This window comes from Nannospalax galili, unplaced genomic scaffold (genome assembly GCF_000622305.1).
Source record: "Nannospalax galili isolate Female #2095 unplaced genomic scaffold, S.galili_v1.0 scaffold660, whole genome shotgun sequence".
NCBI lineage: Eukaryota > Metazoa > Chordata > Mammalia > Rodentia > Spalacidae > Nannospalax > Nannospalax galili.
Genome location: NW_008349073.1, coordinates 139,196 through 160,886, shown reverse-complemented (window position 1 = coordinate 160,886; position 21,691 = coordinate 139,196). Strand labels below are relative to the sequence as shown.

Genomic DNA, 21,691 nt, shown 5'->3' with positions numbered 1-21,691 from the left:
ATTTCACAGTCTCAGGCAATACAGATGACCATTTATACTTTGCTTTCCTTTTATTTCCTTCTTGAGTCGTAGCTTTCTTCTTCCTTCGAGCCCCCATAATCTTTTGTGGGTTGGATACATGAGGATGATGAAGAAAGCAGCAATATTCTTTGAATGTCTAAAACATGCCTCTGTGGCTACCCAAGCAACCCTCTCCTCTCTGCTTTGTCTTTATGGCTTCTTCCTCTTCCCTGAACTTGGCATTCCACTATTCATGCTGATGTTGCAGCCTGAACTAGACCACACAATCTAGTATTCACCATGGACTTGATGTGCTAAGCTTCCCACAGCTATGGAGTGGACCCAGCCCTCATGTTTTATGGTCTGGTTCTACAATACTAGGTTCTAGCCAAGGTGGTTTGGAGAGTTTTCATACTTTCAAACTGGTCCGTGATCATTCTGGTTTCTAAGTGAATTAAATTCTAGCTTTCAAGCCAGGACTTTTTTTTCCTTGAGTATGCTACGAGTTGATTTGATTCAATACAGCAAGTTCTATCTGGCACCTAAAAATATGGCAAATGAAAAACATTCCTAATATTTTCTCATTTCTATAATTTTGCTCCACTTTAAACCTTGAGAGGATTAAGTTAGTTTCAGCTCAACTTTAGATCAAAGAAATGTTTTCAATTAATGGCACAAACTGATGTTTGAAAATACTATTCTGAACTTTTCTTCATGTTTGGGTCAGAAGCAGAGGGAAAAGAAATCCTGGCTTTAAACCCCCAAATGTATTTTCCAAATAATATCTTACCTGATTTGTTATTGTTAATAAACCTACCATGAATTCATCATGGAATTAAAAATCTACTATTTTAGGTTTTGAAAAAATTATTGTTGTTTTCATCTTAAGATGTACGCTTTATATCAGAACAGTGCCCTGTTTGCAATGTACTCTTAAATCCAGAAGCTCAGAGAGACATGAAGTCTGTTAGGGCTGCTCAGAGGCCTGAAACCTTCCCTAGAGATACCAAGTGTGTCTCCAAGAGGCTCCCAAGCCAAGAAGAGGACAAGAAGCAAACACAACCTGTTTCAGGTTCTTTGGGTTTTTCTTTTTTGACTCAAGCTTTTTTCCTCCTTATAGCCCCCATAATCTTCTGTGGAAGGATATACAGAGAAGGAAAAGGAAAGAAGAAATACTCTTTAGTGTCTAAAATGTGCCTTTTGACCTGAGAATTGACCTGGGAATTCCAGAGTAGAAGCCATAAATTCTTTCCATCTCTCTTCCTTACTGCAACTCTGAACTCAAGTGTAGACTTGCCTGATCAATATATGAGGTTGTGAAGAAAAAAGTCAATCTGTATACTGTTTAGCTTCTCATGGTCTTATTCTGAAAATATTAGACAAAGTAACTTTGGTTACAGGTCCCTGTGTCCCCTATACTGTGTGCAGTTCAAGTGGCAGTTTCCTGGGACTCAGAAAGCCTCAGGCAGTCAAGCCAAAAAACCTGGAAAACAAAAAGTCTTATCAATTTGTCCAGTGATGCAAGAGTTAGTAACTATGCTAGGATTAACATTCCCAACCTCCTGGTTTCTAATATGGCTCAAAAGACCACCTGGCTTCTTCATTTGTGTTTTATATTATTATCTATAGTGCTGGAGATTGAACCCCAGGCCTCCTGCATGAAAGGACTCTACTCTGAGCTATATCTACAGTTCTTGTGTTGTTTTAACTGGGAGGAGGTAAGCTTGTAGGACGTGTTATTTCTTTCTTTACAGAACCATCTGATGGTATGAACTTCCTGAGGAATGAAGAACAACAACCAGTCTCCCTTATTTCATTTTTATTATTAAAATACTGTAGTTCTAACTAATAATGTTTCTAATAACAAAGTATCTTTAAATTTTTTTTTTGCAGTACTGAGGACTGAACCCAGAGCCTTACATATATGAGGCAAGTGCTCTACCACAGAGCTACATGTCCAGTCCTAGAGTGGATTTCTTTATTAACTACATCTTCAGTGTTTGTATACAGCAGGTCTTCACAATATTGCTGAGGCGAGCAGTCTCACCCACTATTTGTTTTTCCTACTAAAGGCAAAGGCAGAAAAACAAAATCTTTTGCAGTTATACAAAAAATTGGCAAAATTATGAACAAGTCCAAGAGGGCTGTTAACAAAAGGCTGTTTTTGTGACAGACATTTATTCTTATCCCAGGATAGAGGAGACAAAAAGAATGGAGGATTTCCACATTGCTTCAACTAGAGAAATGAGGCAGTATGATCAGACCCAAAACCCCCTGGAAATGACTCTGTATGAAAAGTAGAGTTTTATCACACTCTGTAAGTTGTTTATCAACTAAGTGTTTCATCTTATCTAATTGCATGAGAAAATAGTTTTTGACTACCTTCTAAAATGACTGGAAATAAATTAACTTTATTCCTCATTTGTTCATAAATATGTCTTTTATGCGAAAGGAGCCTAAAAACCTATCAGAGAACTAATCTTTTACAAATTTTTGAAATCATACAGTATTGCCAAAATTTCCTAAAGAAGACTAATTAAAAAGCAAAACCAAACAAAATGAAAAGCTCAGTGGCCCCCCATGGCTTAGTACTTAAGAGTTCCTTGCTCTTGTGCTGCTCCTGGCAGACTTCCTCAGCACTGCCTTAATTACTAAACTGTTAGTCTTCATTCTCTTGCACATCACTGTGATGGCTTACCCAGCAGGAAGTAGCCTTTCCCTCCTTTCAACTCCTAGGCCCTCAGCTTGCCACTCCCGAAATTTAAGATAATCTTATCTACCTTATTTAACAGAAAGCCCAGGATTATTTATCTGTGCACAGAGACATGTGCCCACACACTCACAATCTTTATTCTTGTTTTCTAGTGTAGAAGTCACTAAAAACACTTGCTGAATGAAATGTACTATGAGACTCCAACATTTGAAAAACCCTTTTGGCAGGTTATTTTATAATGTAAATAATCACATCACAATTTGGCCGGAGTTTCATACACCTGATTTTCTTTAACCTATGTGCAGCTTGATTTATACATAATTATGTTATAGAATACACATATAACCCATTGAATCAGGCAAACTAGAAAAGCAGAAGGTGGTATTTAGCATCTACCTTGTTTACAACTGAAGTTGCAATGAAAGATCTAACTAGAGTTTTACAACTAGAATCAAGAGAAAGAAACAATTCAACTCTATCAATAGTCCTGTGCAAAGACAGAGTACAATCGATTAACTGGGTGACTCATTACTTGGGTTTTTTTTCCATTGTGTTCCTATAATTTAATAACATTATTTGTACTGAGCATTGTAACAAAAGCAAATGATTCTGAGAAGCAGTAATTTAGAGACGGTAAGATTTATAAGGCAGGAATTCAGTTGCTAAGAGACAACTCCGTGGCTTTATTTTTCCTTCAATATTTCCTTCAACTACGGAGAAGTTCTTTTGGCTCAGAAGGAGCAGAAACTGTAAAAAGGGTCAGTGGTCCTTTGTTAACCTCAATCAACCATACGTGTGCACAGTGCTGTCTGGTTTGTAAAAGCTTTTCACATACATTTCTTCCTTTGACCTAAGAGACAGAATTAAATACCAGATAAAAATGAAAAGCACCTAGTCTGTAATGAGCTCCGGTGCTTAGATCAAGACTATTAGCGAATATTCGAGAAAAATAAAGACTAAAGAAGAAAAAAGGAAATGATTAGATGTGCAGATCTAACAAAAAGAAGACAACTTTTACAAAAATAAAAATAAGGTTAGAGAAGACTGAGTGAAAGAGGCCCACAGGATTTGGAAAGCTAAAGAAATGTGAATTAGATTGAAAAAGAAGACAAGTGTGATAGGTCAATGCAGCTAAGGGTAGAAAAGTCTAACCCAGGGGGAGCCCATGGTTTTAGAAAGTGTCGCTCAATCAAGCCCACAGCGCTGCAGAACAGACCCAGAGAGGGTGCTTAGAACACACAGAACCCTGAGGCTGCAACTGAGCAAGGTGCCCACAACATGGTCCCAAAAGCATAAGCCACTCCAGGCCCAGTCTGGCAATGCTAGGGACCTGAAAAGACAAACCCAAGGTACCTATGGGACATAAGAAATACTGGAAGCTCAAAATAATTCTGAGATGTCTAGCCACAGCTGCACAGCAGTGTTTGGGTTTCTGTGAGAAGTAGAGTCAGGAGCATAGAGACAAAAATAATCTTTACCCAGGAGGAGGACACCAGTCTTTGAAAAATTTGGTAGAAGGTAATTTGGGTGAAGACAAAAGAGACCACAGAATTCTTGATTTCTTGTAATTGATTCTGAATTGATCAGTCTGGTGAGAAAAGACTAGAGACTCACTTAGCCTAGGAATGGGAACTGCTGGATCATTCCTCTGTCTATTTATTTCTACTGCTCTGGCTACAGAGCTTAAAAACATTCCATAGGTCTTGGGAGGCAGAGGCAGATGGATCTGGTCTACACAGTGAGTTCCAAGTGAGCCAAGGATACTGAGTAAAACCCTGTCTCAAAAAAAAAAAAAAAAAAAAAAAAAAAAAAAAAAAAAAAAAAAAAAAAAAAAAAAGAAAAGAAAAAGAAAAAAGAAAAACACAAACAAACAAAAAAAACCCAAACCAAAACAAACCAAGCAAACATCCCACAGATGAGAACTCTTCCCTGACCTGGGTTCAAAGGTCCCTTTTAAGTGTCCTTCACCAGGACTCATCAATTCTTTCACCTCACAGCAATGATAATCTTTGGGCAAAATGACGTAGTTAGGAATACCCTGGGACTGGTAACCCCCAAAAGCTTTGGCTCTGAATTGTAGTAAATAATCCACAGGTACTACACACCAGGTGGAAAACCTCTCTGAACACAGAGAGGTATGTCACAAAAATACATGGAAACACAAACATTAAAAATAAGATCTCTCCCTTAAGTTAACTGATTGCCAAATTTGAAACACACACACACTAGGATAAGATTTATCTCTCATACTAACTTTAAAATTTTTTGAGCTTGAAGCAATAAGGCAAGCTTTGGCCATTCCCAAAGCTATTATAAAACTACTTGAGGAGACTTCTGCTTCTAGGAAAGATGGGTAGACAAAATTTATTCTCCAAGCTAAGTACCACAAAAACCCTAGACAGTCCACAGAATGGGAGAATACATTTGAAATCATACTTCTGTTAAAAGTCTAGTATCCGGAATAAAAGAATAATGGTAGTAAGAAAAATAACTCCTATTTTAAAATGGACGAATGATCTAAGTAGACATTGCTCCAGAGGAGATATATACAAATGCCAATAAGCACAAAAGGCTGTTCAATATCATTAGTCACTGGGAACATGCACATTAAAACCACAAGGTACCACTTCATGCCCATGATGGTGGCTATAATCAACATGATGGTCAAAAAACAATGGTGAGGGTGTGGAGAAGACAGCCATCCCACACGGCTGATGGGGATGTAAATTGGTGTTGCCACATTCAAAAACAGTTTGACATGTTCTCAAAAACTTAAATACAGAGTACTATATGACCAGCAATCCAACTCCTCAGTATACACTCAAGAGAACTGAAAACACATGTTCACATAAAAACTTACATACCTGATGTTCTTAGATGCACCACAGCCAGGAAGTATAAATAATACAAATATCCATCAACTGATGAGTAGATAAAAAATGTGGAATACCTGCACAATGGAAGATCATTTGGCAATAAAAAGGAGTGAAGAACTGGCATATACTACAAGAGGGATAAACCCTGAATACATTACACTGTGTAAAAAAGGCACACGATAGGTTACACACTGTACAATTCCACTTACACGTTCAGGACAGGCAGATCCACAGAAACAGAAAATAGATCAATAGTTCTCAACATAGTAAAGATGTTAATTCTCTCCAAATTGACAAAAATTCCTATAAAAATCATAGCATTTTACAAGTATAAACAAAACTATCCTACAATGTATATAGAAAAGTGAAGGAAGCAAAATGGTTAAAATAATTCTATAAAGAAAAACAAAATGAGAATAATCAGTCTATCCAGTTTCAATTATCTTGTTTACTATGCAGCTACATTAATCAAGACTGTGTGGTATTGGCAAGGGGATATATGCATAGATCCAGGGAACAAAACAGAGACTCAGAAATAGACCCACATATATATTCTACTGATGGTTGACAAAGATGTTAGACCAATTGTATACCCATAAGTTAAAAGTTAATCTCAATCTAAGTCACATACCCTATACAAAATCACTTCAAAATTATCACGGACTTATACAAATTTCAGGATAAAAAAGTCATGTTTGGAAAAAATCCCTGGGGCAAAAGTTAGGCAAAGAGTTCTTAAAGTGGACCACAGAATCATGATTATAAAAAAAAACTAAGAAAAAGGGTCCTCATCAAGATAAAAAAATTTTATTCTTCAAAAGACTGATAGAAGGATGAAATGAGAAGTTATAGATTGGAAAAAGATACTTGCAAACCATGTCTTCCACAAATAATGAGTGTTTAAAATTTATAAGAAACTGGACAATCAACAGTCAAAAGGCAAGCAATCCAATCAGGACAGGCAAAAACATGAACAAGGGGCAAAATGAACACATGCAAAGATTCAGCATTAGCCATTAGGGAAATCAAAACTGCCATTATATAGCACTATGCACCTATCAGTGTGGCTAAAATAAAACACAGTAACACCATCAAATGCACGTGAGGATGTGAAGAAAATGGACCACTTGTCTGTTGCTGATGGGAATATAAAATGGTACAGATACTCTGGAAAACAGTCTGACAATATCTTAAAACTGGGAGGCAGAGACATGAAGATCAAGAGTTCAAGGTCAGTCTTGGCTATAAATAGGGTTTGAGCTAGCCTAGGCTACATGAGACCCTGTTTCAAAAAGAGTCAAAAACAAAAGAATAAACTGAATTAAACCAAACCAAACCAAACCACTGTATGACAAAACTACAATATGATCCAGCAATTGTACTTTTGGGCATTTATTCCAGAGAAGTGAAGGCTTATGTACATGAATGCTTACAGCACTTTTATTTGTAAACAGCTCCAAAGTGGAAACAGTGTAGATGTCTTTCAACAGGTAAATTATTAAATTATATTACACAGCCATACCCGGGAATACTCGCCAGTAACACAAAGGAACAAATTGCCGATACACACAACAACCTAGATGAAACTCCAGAGAATTATGCTGAATGAAAAATGTCAATCCAGGCTGGAGACATCCAGCTCAGCCACAGAGCACTTTCCTAGCTTGTTTAAGGCCCTTTTAATCCCCAGCAACACACACATAAAAAAGCAAGGAAAGAAAAATGCCAGAACATAATCCCAAAGGTTGTATACTATATGGCTCCATGGGTGCAATATTTGTAAAATGACAAAATGACAGAATGAAGAAAAGGTTAGTGGTTGTGGGGATTAAAGAGGGAATGGGAGTAGACAGTAGACACGGCTATAAAAGAACAATCTAAGAAATGCTTGTGGGGATGGCGGTGTTCTGTTCTTTGACTACAGCAATAGTGTAGGACAGTTCTGTAAGATGTTATATTGTAAGAAACAGTAAAGAGTATGTGGGCTTTCCAGTCCATTTCTTATGAAATGCATGGACTCTACAACTATCTCAAAATAAAAAGTTTAATTAATAAAAAAGCAGTTTAAAGTTCTCAGGTTATAAAAGATAAAGGCATTTATTATACATTAAAAATCACATGTATCATATTAAAAATTGAAATTAATTTCTGGTTCCATTGTTGAGTCATATTTTGGTTATGGACTGAAGAGACAGAGGGATGGCATAAATTCCATTTGATTTCCATGAGAAAAAAGTTATAAAGGTAGAAGCAAAATCTAGAAATAAACTTCAGCTCCTAAATTTTATTTATTTACTTATTTTCTTCCTTCCTTCCTTCCTTCCTTCCTTCCTTCCTTCCTTCCTTCCTTCCTTCCCTCCCTCCCCCCTTCCTTCTTTTCCTTCTTTTCTTATTAGTACAAGGAATTGAACTTGGGCCTAGAGAGCACTTGACCAGCACTCTATCACTGAGCTATATTCCATCCCTTTAAAATCTTAATTAAAAAAATCAATTTTATTTATTATTTTTATTTTATGTGTATGAGTGTATTGCCTGCATGTATGAGAGTGCACCCGTGTCGTGCAATGCTGTGGAGGTCAGAAGAGGGCTTCGGATTCCCCTGGAACTGGAGTTAAGATGGTTCATAGCCGCCATGTGGGTGCTGGGAATCAAACCTGCATCCTCTGCGAGAGCAGTCAGTGCTCTCAACCACTGTGCTCTCTCTCCAGCACCTAAAAATCTTAATTTTTAATTTTATGAGATAGATCTCTGTGAGTTCCAAGCCAGCATGGTCTACATAGCCAGGTCCAGAACATCCAGGGCTACATAGTGAGAAATTTTTTCTTTTTAATTTTTTTTTTTTTTCCTGAGACAGGGTCTCTCTGTAGCCCTAGCTGTCCTGGAACTCACTGTGTAGAACAAGCTGGCCTTGAACTCACAGAGATCGGAAGTGCTGGGATTAAAGGCATATGCCACCACCATGCTCGGCCTTTCTTTTTAACTTTAAGGGGGTAGAAAAGCTTCAAATGAAATTCATTTATTTACTGTAGTCTTTAACACAACATATGAACTCTTGAAAAAAAATTATGGCACTATAAATCTAGGTGCTTCCCTCCCAGAATCACTTATTTCAGAAGAATGGACCAACTTGCAATTAAGGAGGAAGATGGAGTTGTAGAAGATATTTGTGACAGAAATTGGCTGGAGAAGATACAGAGCAGGACAGTCTGAGCTAATGCATCAGGCCTGGCACCCACTGTCCAGTGTTGACTTCCTTACCTGCGAACAACCCTACTTCTGTCTCCTTTACTGAACTCTGAGTAAATCTCAAAATCTCTAGGTCACAATTTTCTCCTCTACAACAGTAAAAATATTTTCACTTGCCTATCAAACAGAATATATGCAAAGATAAATCTCCATATGACATGGAAACGTTTCAAAGAAAGGTACCCCCAAAAAAATAGTATCTTCAAATATGACACATTCAAAACATCTGCGTCTAGGCTATTTGAGGAAACACGTAACAGAAGACAATGATTTTGAAGGAGACTGGAGAAAGACAAAGATGAAATACAGAGGATTTAAGCAAAGGTACACTCCCTTTCGCTGTCCTCAGGTGTCTCCAGGGACTGGAGGAAAATTCAGACTTGCAAGGCAGATAGTCCCCAGTCCACTAGTAAAGGCTGAAGAAAAACAACCCAAACCTCACAAGACTCTGGCCAGCAGCCCTTATCAGGACACCAAGAGATGTGAACCACATGGAGATGAGTAGGAAAGTACTCTTAGACCTGCCTTTCACCTAGCTGCAGTACTAATTAAATTCTGTCTGGTATTTTAGTTACTCATTCGTCAGTCTGTCTCCACTTGAGTCCCACGGCTCTAACTGCAAAAGCCACACTCCACACTCATCTTTCTATCTCCCAGAGTCCACACCTTTACATGTCATCAGCACTGCAAATACTGAACTGAACAAACATGCACATGTACAATCTATTACTGTCACTTTGATGGAATACACTTAGGGTGCTCCAAACTTGAGTGTGATCTCCTGATATCTGTTTAGCATTGGCCCTGCAATTTACTAAATAATGATTTCAATTTCTAGGATTTCATTTTCCCAAGTTAGATTATTTCTAACATGGTAAGAAATAATAATAGAAATTATGTGAATGTAAATCTTCACTGATAATCTGAAAAACAGCTTTCAGAGATAAATTTTAGCTCAGAAAGACTGGGGCAAGATGGTAAGAAGCTTCTAGCTCTGATTGATCCCAGGTTTGATGGACTCCTTCCTTTCAATAACTAGCTATTAGATTGTCTTTTATTCTGATTTTGTGATCTTTACTCACCAGTGTCCAGTCTTGACTTGACATGTTGATATCTTGGGTTCTGTGGTATCCTTTTGGTCAGATACTACAAAATAAGAAAATTCACAGTTAAGTGGATTAATGTGAGGATAACCGTGGCAAAAGTGAGGAAGGACTCAGATGCTTAAAAGATGGAACAAACGCTAAACTTTCAGACTAAAAAGATGGAAAAAGTTCTAGAGAATCTGCTATCCTTATAGACAAGACTCTTTATTATGACATTTCTTCAAGTGGAGATAGTTACCTTGTTTATGTCAAAACAGTTCCAGATTTTATCAGAACAATCTCAGAGTACTATATGATGGGATGCGGGTGAGGAGGCAAAGGTCCTTTTAAATGATCTGCTCCAGTGAGCTAAAATTGTTCTTCCTCTAATTTACTTTCAGCCTTCTGTGGCAACCCACAAGAAACCATCCACCTCTACCTTAATAAATTCATTTAAATACCGAAATGCAGCTAACCTGGCCCTCTTTTTAATGTCATTCTCTGTATGATGGCTTCAGGGTCATCTCCTCTGGATACTCCTAGATCTTGTCCACAGTTACCCTACAATGTGACAGGCAGGATCCAGATATTCCAGATGTTGGTAGGCCAAGGCCCCTCTGGCAGGCTCTCTGGGGCTCCACAGATGTCAGTGCTATGGCATTTGCTCATGTGGCAGCTGAGGCTCATGTTGGGCAGGGTAAGCTTATGGTCAGCAAATGTCTGTGTCGGATTTGTCTTGTGTTGTGCTCTGTAGTTAACTCTTTGAATCCAAGCACAAGACAAGCATCCATATTAAATTCCTGCGGTGAGTGTGAAAGTCATTAAGGAAGGGAAAGCTACAGAATCAAGACATCACAAAACAGAGCATTCCTGCTTCACCCTTTTTCTGGTCTACAAATATAAAAAAAAGTATGTTCTATACAGGTAGCTGTGGAATACTACATTAAAAGTGGACAATACCATTTGAGCTTTACCTCCTGCACATGTTCCATGCTGAAGTGGAGAATGCCTCCCCAGTGTCTCCAGTATCAGTAGATGCCTGCCTAGAGTGCCTTTTTTTATGTTCTCCATTTTCTCCAGTGAAGCTGTCTGAAGTAGAAGAGAGCACTTTCCCCTCTGGCCTGCAGAATACCAAAACCTTGTCTCTTTTTCTAACAACTAGATCTTCTTCCCTAATTTACAATTTTCTTGAAGGCATGGAAAATGAGTTACTCATGTTTGTGTTTTCCCAGGACTTAGTGCGTGCTAAGTTCATTTATTGATATTATCCATAAATGAATATCTGACTAAGGATTGAACACAACTATCTAGTTCCTACAGGGAAAACATACTTACAAAAATTGTGTTGCTTGTCTCTGAAAACAGAAGGACAAGCATGTTATTGGGAGGGTTGCAAATTAAATCACGTCTATCAGAGTACCTTTTCAAATGATGGACAAGGCATAAAAACAAGTCTAGGACATTTTTATTATGAAATACCTGTTGGTCAAAGTTTTAGATTTCAGAAACCAAAAAAAAACTGTAGGCACTGGGGCAAGGAGGTGACTTAGCAAGTAAAAACAGCTTACCACCAAGCCTGATGACCTGAGCTCCACCCACAGTACTCATCTGGTGAAAAGAGAGCACCACTCCTGAGAACTGTCCTTTGACCTCCACCTCTCTCTCTCTCTCTCTCACTCTCTCTCTCTCTCTCTCTCTCTCTCTCTCTCTCTCTCTCATGCATACACATACAAATAAATAGTAAATGTACTAGTAAAACTAGTAATAGTAAACAAGTAAATGTAATTTTAAAAACTTAAAAGAAACCTGGTGTCACTTGTAGAAAGTCATCCATTTTTTATTTTTGCCCAGTAAGGGCATAAAAAAAAAACAAAAACAAAGCAAAACCTCACAACTTTAACGTGTTATTTTATTTTTTAGGATAAGTGCACTTATTTTTAGTTAAATTCATTTTTAACTACATAAACACATAACCCAGCTGCTATTTTTTTGGTCATTAAGGATCGAATCTAGGGCCTCTCACATGCAACACAAACACTCTACCCCACTGAAGCCACAATCCCAGTCCCACCATCTGCTATTTTAATTACCTAAAAGGTAGAAAAGAAAAAAAACAAAAAAAACCCAGGGCAAAAAGGTCAGTTCCTCAGTATTATTAAAAAGCTGATGATGTTGTCTGTGTTTTTAATTTCATACCAGGCAAATAAACCCTTTATTATGAACACTAAGCACTGGTCCTCTGGTTGTGTTTGCAAGCTCTGAGCCTACTTAGCCTCAGAAAAATGGTGGAAAGCTTGTTTCTCATTGTGATTAGTAAAGGCGGCCTATAAAGATGAAGATGAAGAAGATTCTTAAGAGAAAGATGAAAAAGGAGACTTAGGATGAGTTCCCAGAGGGAGATAGTATCATGAAAAATTAAACAAAGAATAAATCGAGTCCAGGAAAATGAACACCATTATTTCACTTATCTTAGGCTAAAGGACTTTTTTCCCCTACTCTGTATTTTTTATCATTTCTATACCCTATTTCCTGTGTTCACTTTTGTTTTGTTTTCCCTACTAGTTTCCAAGCAAAGCTGTTTTAGAAAAATTCCAGGCTAGCCTCTGCTGAACCAAGAAGATCTGTTCATACCTAAGCCAAAATAGCTGAGAAGTGAGGGTGTCTCTGAGGACCAGGTGTGGTGGTGGCAGAATGACGAGGAGAGGGAGTGTGGACAGCTGCAGCCCCGAGCCCTCCCCACCCCCAGTTTTCCCTTACATGGACTAATGAGAAATCCATATGCTGCAGGAGAAAAATGTCCTGTTTCTTTTCTGAGTTCTTGTTTTAGTCCAATTTCTTGTTCCTTTCTAGGACCCAAAGCGAGATAAAGCTGGCTATTTGTGCCACGCTGCCAGCAGAGTGCCACAGGCTTTGTGGAAGAACTATACTTTCTTCCTTAGACTACAGCTTTGAGGATGGCAGCTTGACCTACTGACCAACTAGCTTTCTTTTGATGACATAAACAGGCTGGAATGGTGGCAAGTGAAAGAGCTGTGACAAGAAGGTGTTTCTATTCATTCGTCCTACAAAGACTTATTGAGCACCATGTATCAAATCAACATTTATTACTGAGTGCCTACTGGGGGGTAGGACTCTGTGTGGGGGCAGAGAGGTAAAAACAGTCGTTGCCATCAGCTGTTATTGACTATGGATAGATAGATGTTGGACTATGTTATGAACAAGGAGAGGGAAGCAAGTGGGTAGAACACAAAAGACGACCTAAACAAGACCAAGAGTCAAGAATAGTTTCCTAAAGAGTTCCTGTTGGGCTGAATTCTGAGGGCCAAGGGGGTTGGTTGAGTGAAAAGAGTAGTGGGTACGTGCTACAGGACCCTGGCAGAGAGAAAGGCCCTAAGCGTGGAGACTAGACAAAGAATAGGCAGATTTAAGAAATGTAGTGGTAACCAGAACACATGGACTATTTGGGGCTGTAAGAGAATAAATGACACTGGAGAGGCAGGGAGGGGCAGATTACAAAGGCCCTTTTATTCAAACTCACTAAGGCACTGGCATCTTACCCTGTCAATCAGTGAATCTCAGATAGGTACAGTGTTGTCAGCTCTATGCCCAGGGACATTCCTCAAGGTCTGCAGACATTTTGGGTTGTCAAAAGTGAGTGTTGGGGGGGCTGCTACTAGCATCCTCTGGGAAGATGAAAGGGATGCTGGTGAGTACCCTATGATGACAGGACACCAGAGCCACCCCAAATGCTAACAGTGTGGGAGGTGAGAAACCCCAGAAGAAGATGGGGAGTCACTGAGAGTTTAGGGAAGAGTGATGAGATTTTATTTCCATTTTAGAAGATTAATCTGGCAGTAATATGGAGAATATGATTGTCAAGAAAGGAGGCACAAGATCAGTCAAGAGACTTGTGCCAACAGCAGAGGTAGTCCTAAGAGAGTGGGAGCAGAGATAGGAAGAACATCTGTAAATCTTTAAAATGCGAGGCTCAGGTTGTAGGTCTGTGGTAGAGTGCCTTCCTAGTCCCTCTACCCTCAATATTTAAGATGTAAAATCAATATGACTACTCATGGACGTCTGTAAAAAAAGAGGACACTGGTACAATGACCAAGAAAAGGGCGTTGAGGAAGTGTATATGGAAAAACATGGTGTGTGAAGTTTGGGGGCATATTGCATATGTGATGCTTATAAGTTATTCAAAATGGAAGCGTCCAACTGACTCTGTGGACATAGAGGTTAGGAGAGGGCTAGACTAGCAAAAATTTTTTTTTGAATTATCAGTATATAGACAGCATATGAAACTATGGGACTGGCCAAATCACTTTAGGAAACAGTATATACTGAGAAGAAAATTCCCAGCATTGAAGGTCAGGTAGGAAAGAGATGCTTTGGCTGAGATTCAGAAGAGGCCTAAGAAAGTGGTTTATGAAGATTACAGAAGAGCTACAGGAAGAAGGAAGCAGTCAACAGGGAACAATGCTGTCAAACCCAAGAACAAGAGGTCAAGCATGAACAGGCAGACAAGAATGCAGGTCAAGTAACAGAACAGAGAAGTGAATTTGGATTTACAAACCAGGACACTGTTGATGGGCCCTTATGGAAGTAGTTATAGTAACTGTTTATTCTGACAAGGGCAGAATAAATAAAAACAGTACATCAGATGTATGAGAAGAGGAGGGAAAGAGGAGGACAGTAAGTAGACAGATGGTCTGGCTACTTTTCCAGAGTTACTAAGGGGTTCTCTGGGTCTTTCTCTCTCTTTCTCTCTCTCTCCCTACCTCTGTTTCTCTCAAAATGTGTTCTCTCTCTCTCTCTCTCTCTCTCTCTCTCTCTCTCTCTCTCTCTCTCTCTCTCTGGTATTGCCTATATGTTTTGGGTAGAAAAGGAGACTTAAGGTAAGTTTACAGACCCCAGAGCCCAGGTGAAAGGGGTAGTTTTGTATACATATTTAAAATAAAGATGTAAGATCTGTGGTCATAAGGAAGTTCATCATGAGAGGGCAGAAAATTGGGAAAGTTCATGTTTGTAGATTATTATTATAGGCTTTTGGAAATAACCAAATATGTCAAAGACCCTTGGAGAAGCACATTTCTAGAGAGGGACAAAAGACAATGCCCTCTTTGTCTACTCTCTTTACCCCTGTGACTCTATTTCAACTCGGCTTTCAAGACCCAGCTTCTAAATGTACCTTCTAGGAAGCCTCTGGGAGTCCCAAGCAGAAGGAAATCGCTTCCCTGCCTAGATTTTACCACTCTGTACCGTTCACTTCTCACCTCTGTACTTGGGACAGGGCTCTACCCTGTAAGTCTCTATGTGCTACAAAACCTTATGCTGACAAAAAGAGCAGCAAGTGCCTGCAAACAAAGGCCTGAAGCTGGGCACAGTGGTGCCTGTAACCCACTTACTTTCGAGAATTGTAAGTTGTAAGCCAGCCTGGGTAACTTTGTAAGACCCCCCCCCCCACCCCAACCCACACAACCCCACACACACAACCACACACACACACACACACACACACACACACACACACACACAGAAACCAAACCAAACCAAAACATGAAGACCCAAGCAAAAAGCTGAGCACATGCCATGCCATGCGAGCAGAGTAACATTAGACTCTAGGCATCTGAAAGATGGCTCAGACACCATGGGTGAGAAGACAGACCTCAGAAGAATGGACACTGGATAAAAAGATGAGGAAAAGAGATGGAAAAAGTATTCCAGGTGGAAAAAGATTGTAATAGCAGAGCCATTTTAAAAGTATGTTTGAAAACCAACTGTTTCATTTGTTGGAGAAGGCTGAAAAGAAGAATAGCAATCGCTACGTATATTAATACTTACTACACTGCACGTATTTGACTAAGCATTTTACCTACTTGTATCTCATTTAACAACCAGCCACCGTGCATCACTCGAGCTCCACTGGTGAGTTTTTACAAGTCGCACAAAGCTGTATGCAAAAATTCTGTGTATGTGCATTTTCTCTGCTGGAGTTTCCATCAGATTTTCAAAGGAGTATGTAGTACAAAAAAAGGTAAGAACCATGAGTCTATGGCTATAAGACTGGACCTGGAGAGGGAGGGAGGCTCCAAATGGAGAAGCCTGGGAGATGGAGGGGTCAGGACTAGTCTTTGACAACCATAAAACATACTAAAAATACTAGAGCAATGAGTCACACAATCACAACAGTATTTAACAGGTCACTAATCTGAATCTTGACAGATTACACAAAGTAAGACATGGCTTTGTGAAAGTAAGAATGTTGGAGAAGACCGTGAATGAAAAGTCCAACGTGAGATTTTTCTGAAGAAAAATTACACACACAAAAAGAACCAAAATCAGACAAATGAACAAATGCCACTGCCTCAACCAAAAATCATTCAAAATGAGTAAGATTTTCTGATGTCCCATCTTACTCAAAATAGGACTCACATGTTTTTATTCCAACAGCAACATATGTAATAAATTAAATTTGGGACTTTTAAGTCACTATAAATTTTGTTCAGAAACTTTCTACTTGGAAGTTCATAAATGGAGTACTAGTTGTAAGGCAATCTTATATTTAAAATGGGCCTTCAGCCAGGCATGGTGGCACATGTCTTTAATCTAAGCACTCCAGAGGCGCAGGCAGAGGCAGGCAAAGCTCTGTGAGTTCAAGGCTAATGTGGTCTCCTTAGAGAGTTTTAGGCCAGCCAAGTCTATATAATAATGAGACCCTGTCTCAAAAAAGAAAATCAAAAACAAAATAAAATGGGTCTACTAACTTATTTAAATAGGTGTTTTAGTTGACCCAGTTGCATTAATCTCAAACAGTCATTCTAGCCCAGGAATTCCCATGCAGCAGCCCCTGTTTTCTCAGTAGCTATCTGTGGCAGACTATTTTTCAAGATGGAAACATCCCATCTTGAATTTTACATTCCCCTGACTGAGAGGCAAGGCCTATGCTCCCTCCACTCCAGAATCTGGTGAGCCCAGGACTAATATGGAAGGACACCATATGATTTCTAAGACTAGATGGTTGTTCCAGTTTTATTTCCATTGCTGTGACAAAACACTGACCAAAATCATGTTGTGGAAGAAAGGGTTTATTTCACCTTATACTTTCAAGTGACAGTTCATCATTTGGGGAAGGCAAAGCAGAAACCAGGAGACAGGAAATGAAGCATGGTCCATGAAAAAGCTGCTTATTGGCTTGCCCCTCTGGCCTGTGCTCAGCCTTTCTTATGTAACCCAGGACCACCTGCCTAAAGGCAACACCACCCATGGAAGCCTGGGCCCTCCCACACCACTCAACAATCAAGAAAATGCTTCACAGACATGCCCACAGGCCAGACCAATGGAGGAATTCCTCATTTGAATTTCCGTCTTCTCAGCTGACTACTTTGCATCAAGCAGACAAAAACAAAAACAAAAAAACTAGCACAATAGTAAAAGATAGTACAGGTTCTGTCTGTTTCTCTTGGGCCACTTGTTCTTAGACTTCAGTCATCAAGGGTAAGAAAGGCCAAGTCACATGGAAAAGGCCATCTGTAGGAGGCTACTGACCCCAGCCAATAGAAAACATCAATAGACACACACACACACACACACACACACACACACACACACACACACGACATTTTTGAGATAACTCTAGCTTCAGGCTATCTGTCTGCAAAACCACATGAGATTCCACATGAGAACCATCTAGCTGATCTGAGTTCAGAACCAGGATAGCTAACAACAAAAGGATCATTTCTGTTAAACTACTAAATAAGGGCATTGTTTATAATGAAACAACATCTCATTGGAATATCACCCCATCCCTATTCTTTTCTGCCAAGCTTCTTAGGAATGACGATGACAAAAGTCTACACTGCTTATCTGTCCTTGATTCTGTGATGTACTGCAGGGACTGCTGTCTCTGCCATTCTACTGCCATTCTGCCAGCTACCTAACATCCAAGATCTACTTGTCAACTACAATCGATAGTTTCCTTACGCTTACTTGATCTAAAAACACACGTTCTTCAGGTTTTACTCCATTGGCTTTAGTGGTACCTCTCTCCTTTGACAATCCATTGACACATGGCTCTTTCCTCTGTTAGCCACTTAATTACTGTGCTCCTCAGGATTCCACCTTCTCAATCAATCAACTCTCTATGAGCCAAAGACTTAGGCTTATTTCATTTTACAGATTTCTAACTTCCAAATAGTGAAATTTTACTCTTGATTTCTCCTTGCAGTTTCAGACATTATTTATTCAACAAATATTTATGGAACTTCTATGGGCAGTACAGATGAGATCCCCATCTTATGTTCTTGTAAGCATGCCAGAAAACAAGTAAATAAAATAAATTCAGATGATGACAAACTGGGTGATGAGACAGATAAAATGGATGTATCTAATGTTAACCCCTCCCAAAACCTCAGTAAGACTTCATTAACAAGTATTTTAAGGATATAAACACCCCCAAAAGCAGAGAGAGTGGGAGAAGTGACAGCAAAAGAGCACTAGAATCTTCAAGCCTGCAGAGAACCTACTACTGACTGAGATGGCAGAATCCTAGGGTACAAGTAATTAAGTGGCTGGCAGAGGAATAAGCCATAGAGCATTGGCGATCAACAAGTGAAAATGACTTGATGGAATCAAGAGCATCAGGGAAAACCAAGAACACTTTTAAAAGGCTAAGGTATCAACTGCCTCAAGGATCTCCCCAAATGGGAAATTAGAGGAGTGGCTGAATGAGGTTGGCTAAAGGCTTTTTGGAGTTCCATCTCCAGGGACACCCCTTGCCATGCCACTGGGCAATTATTCCTTGCCCATTTTGGTAAATGTCACCATCTGGAGTTCACCCTCAGTAGGCCTCTCTTCAACACACACACAAAAAAATCTCAATATCTCAGTCATAAAATCTCCTGCCCAGAAACATAAATTGTCAGCTGAGGATTAAAAGAAGTCTGAGAACATTATACCTTGTCTGACAGGATCAGTGTTCTTATAAGAAGAGATACCAGGGGCTGAGAAGGTGGCTCAGTTGGTAAAGTGCTTGCCATGCAAGTACAAGGCCATGAGTTTGGATTCCCCAACACTAACATAAAGAGCTGGGTGTGGTGGCATTCATCTGTAGCCCAAGCCTGTGGTGGGAGGGTCAGGGGAGCCATGGGGAACAGGATGAGGACAAGCAGATTCCTGGAGCTCACTGGCCAGTCAGCCTAGCTTAATTAGTGAGCTCCAGAGTCAGTGAGAGACTCTGTCTCAAAAAATAGGTGGAGAGCAATAAAGGAAGACACCTAACGTTGACTTCTGACCACATGTGTATACGCATACACACCACACACACGTGCCCACACCTGTGCATACACACAATAAACTTTTAAAAATAATCTTAAAAAAGAGACACCAGTGAGCTGCACCTCTCCTCACCTCCACTGTGAAGACACCATAAGAAGGTGACTATTCACAAGCGAGGAAGGCAGTCTTAACCAGAAATGGAATCAGCTGGCACCCTGAACTTCAAGACATATTGTTAAGTGAAAAAAAGCAAGTCAAAACACCATATACACAATATAACATTTATGTAAAACAAGAGTGCAATATAAGCCTCTCTCCCCCACATAAATTTCTCAGGGAAATATGTATAGAGAAAGTTTTGGAAAAAACTATGGGGAAGTTATAGTGATAGTGATGTAGAAAAATTTCCTATGTCATTTATAAGAAGTGTAAAATAAAAATAAAGTTTGACAGAAACAATCATGAACAGTGATAATGATGTAGGCACATTAATATGAAGTGTAGAGTCAAAATAAAGACAGATAGAAACTCCAGGAAAAACAAAAGGCAGTAAGGAAGGACAAATCCTAATTATTTCCTCTTGTCCAACAAACAATATTTACACAGTCACCAGCAATAGCTAACAAAAAAAAGTAAAAAACTCAACTGTTAAAGTAGGCAGTTCAGTGCCAGTTCATACCTGTAATTCCAGCACTCAAGAAGTTGAGGCTGGAGGACTACAGTGTGAGACCCTATCTCAAAAAAAAAAAAAAAAAATCATAAACAGGAAAAAGAGGATATATATAGATGACAGATAATCACATGAAAAGATTGTCAGTCTTAATGTCCACTAGAGAAATACAAATTAAAACCATCATGAGGGCTGGAACAATGCCATCTACCAACAAGCTTGATGACCTGAGGTCAATCCCCGGGACCCACATGGTGGGAGTAAGAAACAACTCCTACAAGTTGTCTTCTGATCTCCAGTCACATACTATGACACATGCTTACTCACACTCACACAGAGTAAATGAGTACATAAAATGTGAAAAAAACCACTCCTCAATGAGATGGCAGCTATAATAAGAGCAGCTATAATAAACAACAGTGACAATATCAAATGTTACCAAGATTTTGCAAAACCTGGAATTTTCATACACTGTTGAATGGAAGAAAAATGGTACAGCCTCTCTGGAAAACAGTATGGCATTTTCTAATAGAACTAAACATATGCTTACCATACAACTTACCCACTGCCTTCCTGAACATCTTACAGAAATGAAGATTAATGTCCACTCAAAAAGCTATACCCAAATGCTAGTCTCTTTCTTTCTAAGAGTCCCAAATTGAAAGCAACAAAAATGTTGTATACCAGCTGGATAAAGGAGTAAGCAAACTGCAGCATACCCATTCTATAGAATACTAGGCAGCAGGAAGAAGGACCTGCATGCAGGACCTCAGAGGTGTCTCAAGGAATTATTCTGAGCACAAAAAAAAAAAAAAAAAAAAAAAAAAAAAAAAAAAAAATTCTGAAGAGGCCACATATTGGATGGTTCTATTGATGCAACTTCTTAAAGCGACAGAATTACAGAAATGGAGATCATATTTGTAGTTGTCTTGGGTTAGGGCAATGAGAGAGGGAAATGGGTTTGATTAGGAAGGGTACCATGAGGGACATACTACGGTGATGGAGTGCCTTACCTTGATTGCAGATCTATGTATGTAAACCTTGATTATATTAAACCTATGCATGTGATTAAAAATGGCCTAGAACTATGCACAAATTACACAAACTTTAATTTTCTAGCTCTGATAGTGTACCATACTTGTGCAGAATGTAATCACTGAGGAAAATTAAGTGAAAAGTACACATGACTGATTCATATTTTGTACCTTTCTGTAAGTCTAAATTTGTTTCAAAATAAAGTTTTTAAAAATTGTTTTTACTTTATGTGTATGAGTGCATTGCCTGATGTATGTAAATGGACCCATGCTGTGCAGTGCCCACAGAGGTCAGAAGAGGGTGTCAGAGCCCCTGGAACTGGAGTTACAGATGGTTGTTAGTCACCATGTGGGTGCTGGGAATTCAACCCAGGTCCCCTGCAAGAGAAGCCAGTGCTCACTGAACCATCTCTCCAGCCCCCTCAAAGTAAAAGGACACCAGAATAAAAAACAGAGCTCTTAAAAATTAAAATGATGGGAGCTTGGTTGATAGCTGGGTTAATAAAATGGTGGCTGGGTAAGCATGAGGACCTGAGTTCAATTCCCAGAACCCATGTAAAAGGTGACAGGTACGTCTATAATCTCATTGCTAAGGTGGCAAGACAGGTGGGTCCCTGGGATGTACAGACCAGACAGCCTAGCCCAACCAGGGAGTCCCAGGCCACTTAGAGACCCTATCTCAAGAAAACAAGGTGGACAGCATCTGGGGAAGGACACCTAAGGTTGTTGACAGGTACACACATGCATGTGCACCTGTACACACACACACACACACACACACACACACACACACA

At 39.4% G+C, this 21,691-nt stretch overlaps 1 protein-coding gene across 2 annotated transcripts in view; it reads right to left on the bottom strand.

Moving 5' to 3' along the window:
• Cep41 (centrosomal protein 41) overlaps positions 1 to 21,691 on the bottom strand; it is a 45,378-nt gene that overhangs the window by 21,159 nt on the left and 2,528 nt on the right. For both annotated transcript variants that reach the window (XM_008846335.3, XM_008846336.3), the window contains exon 2: positions 9,918 to 9,981. In XM_008846335.3, the coding sequence (XP_008844557.1) occupies positions 9,918 to 9,981 (64 nt within the window). The remainder of the gene's footprint in view (positions 1 to 9,917; positions 9,982 to 21,691) is intronic.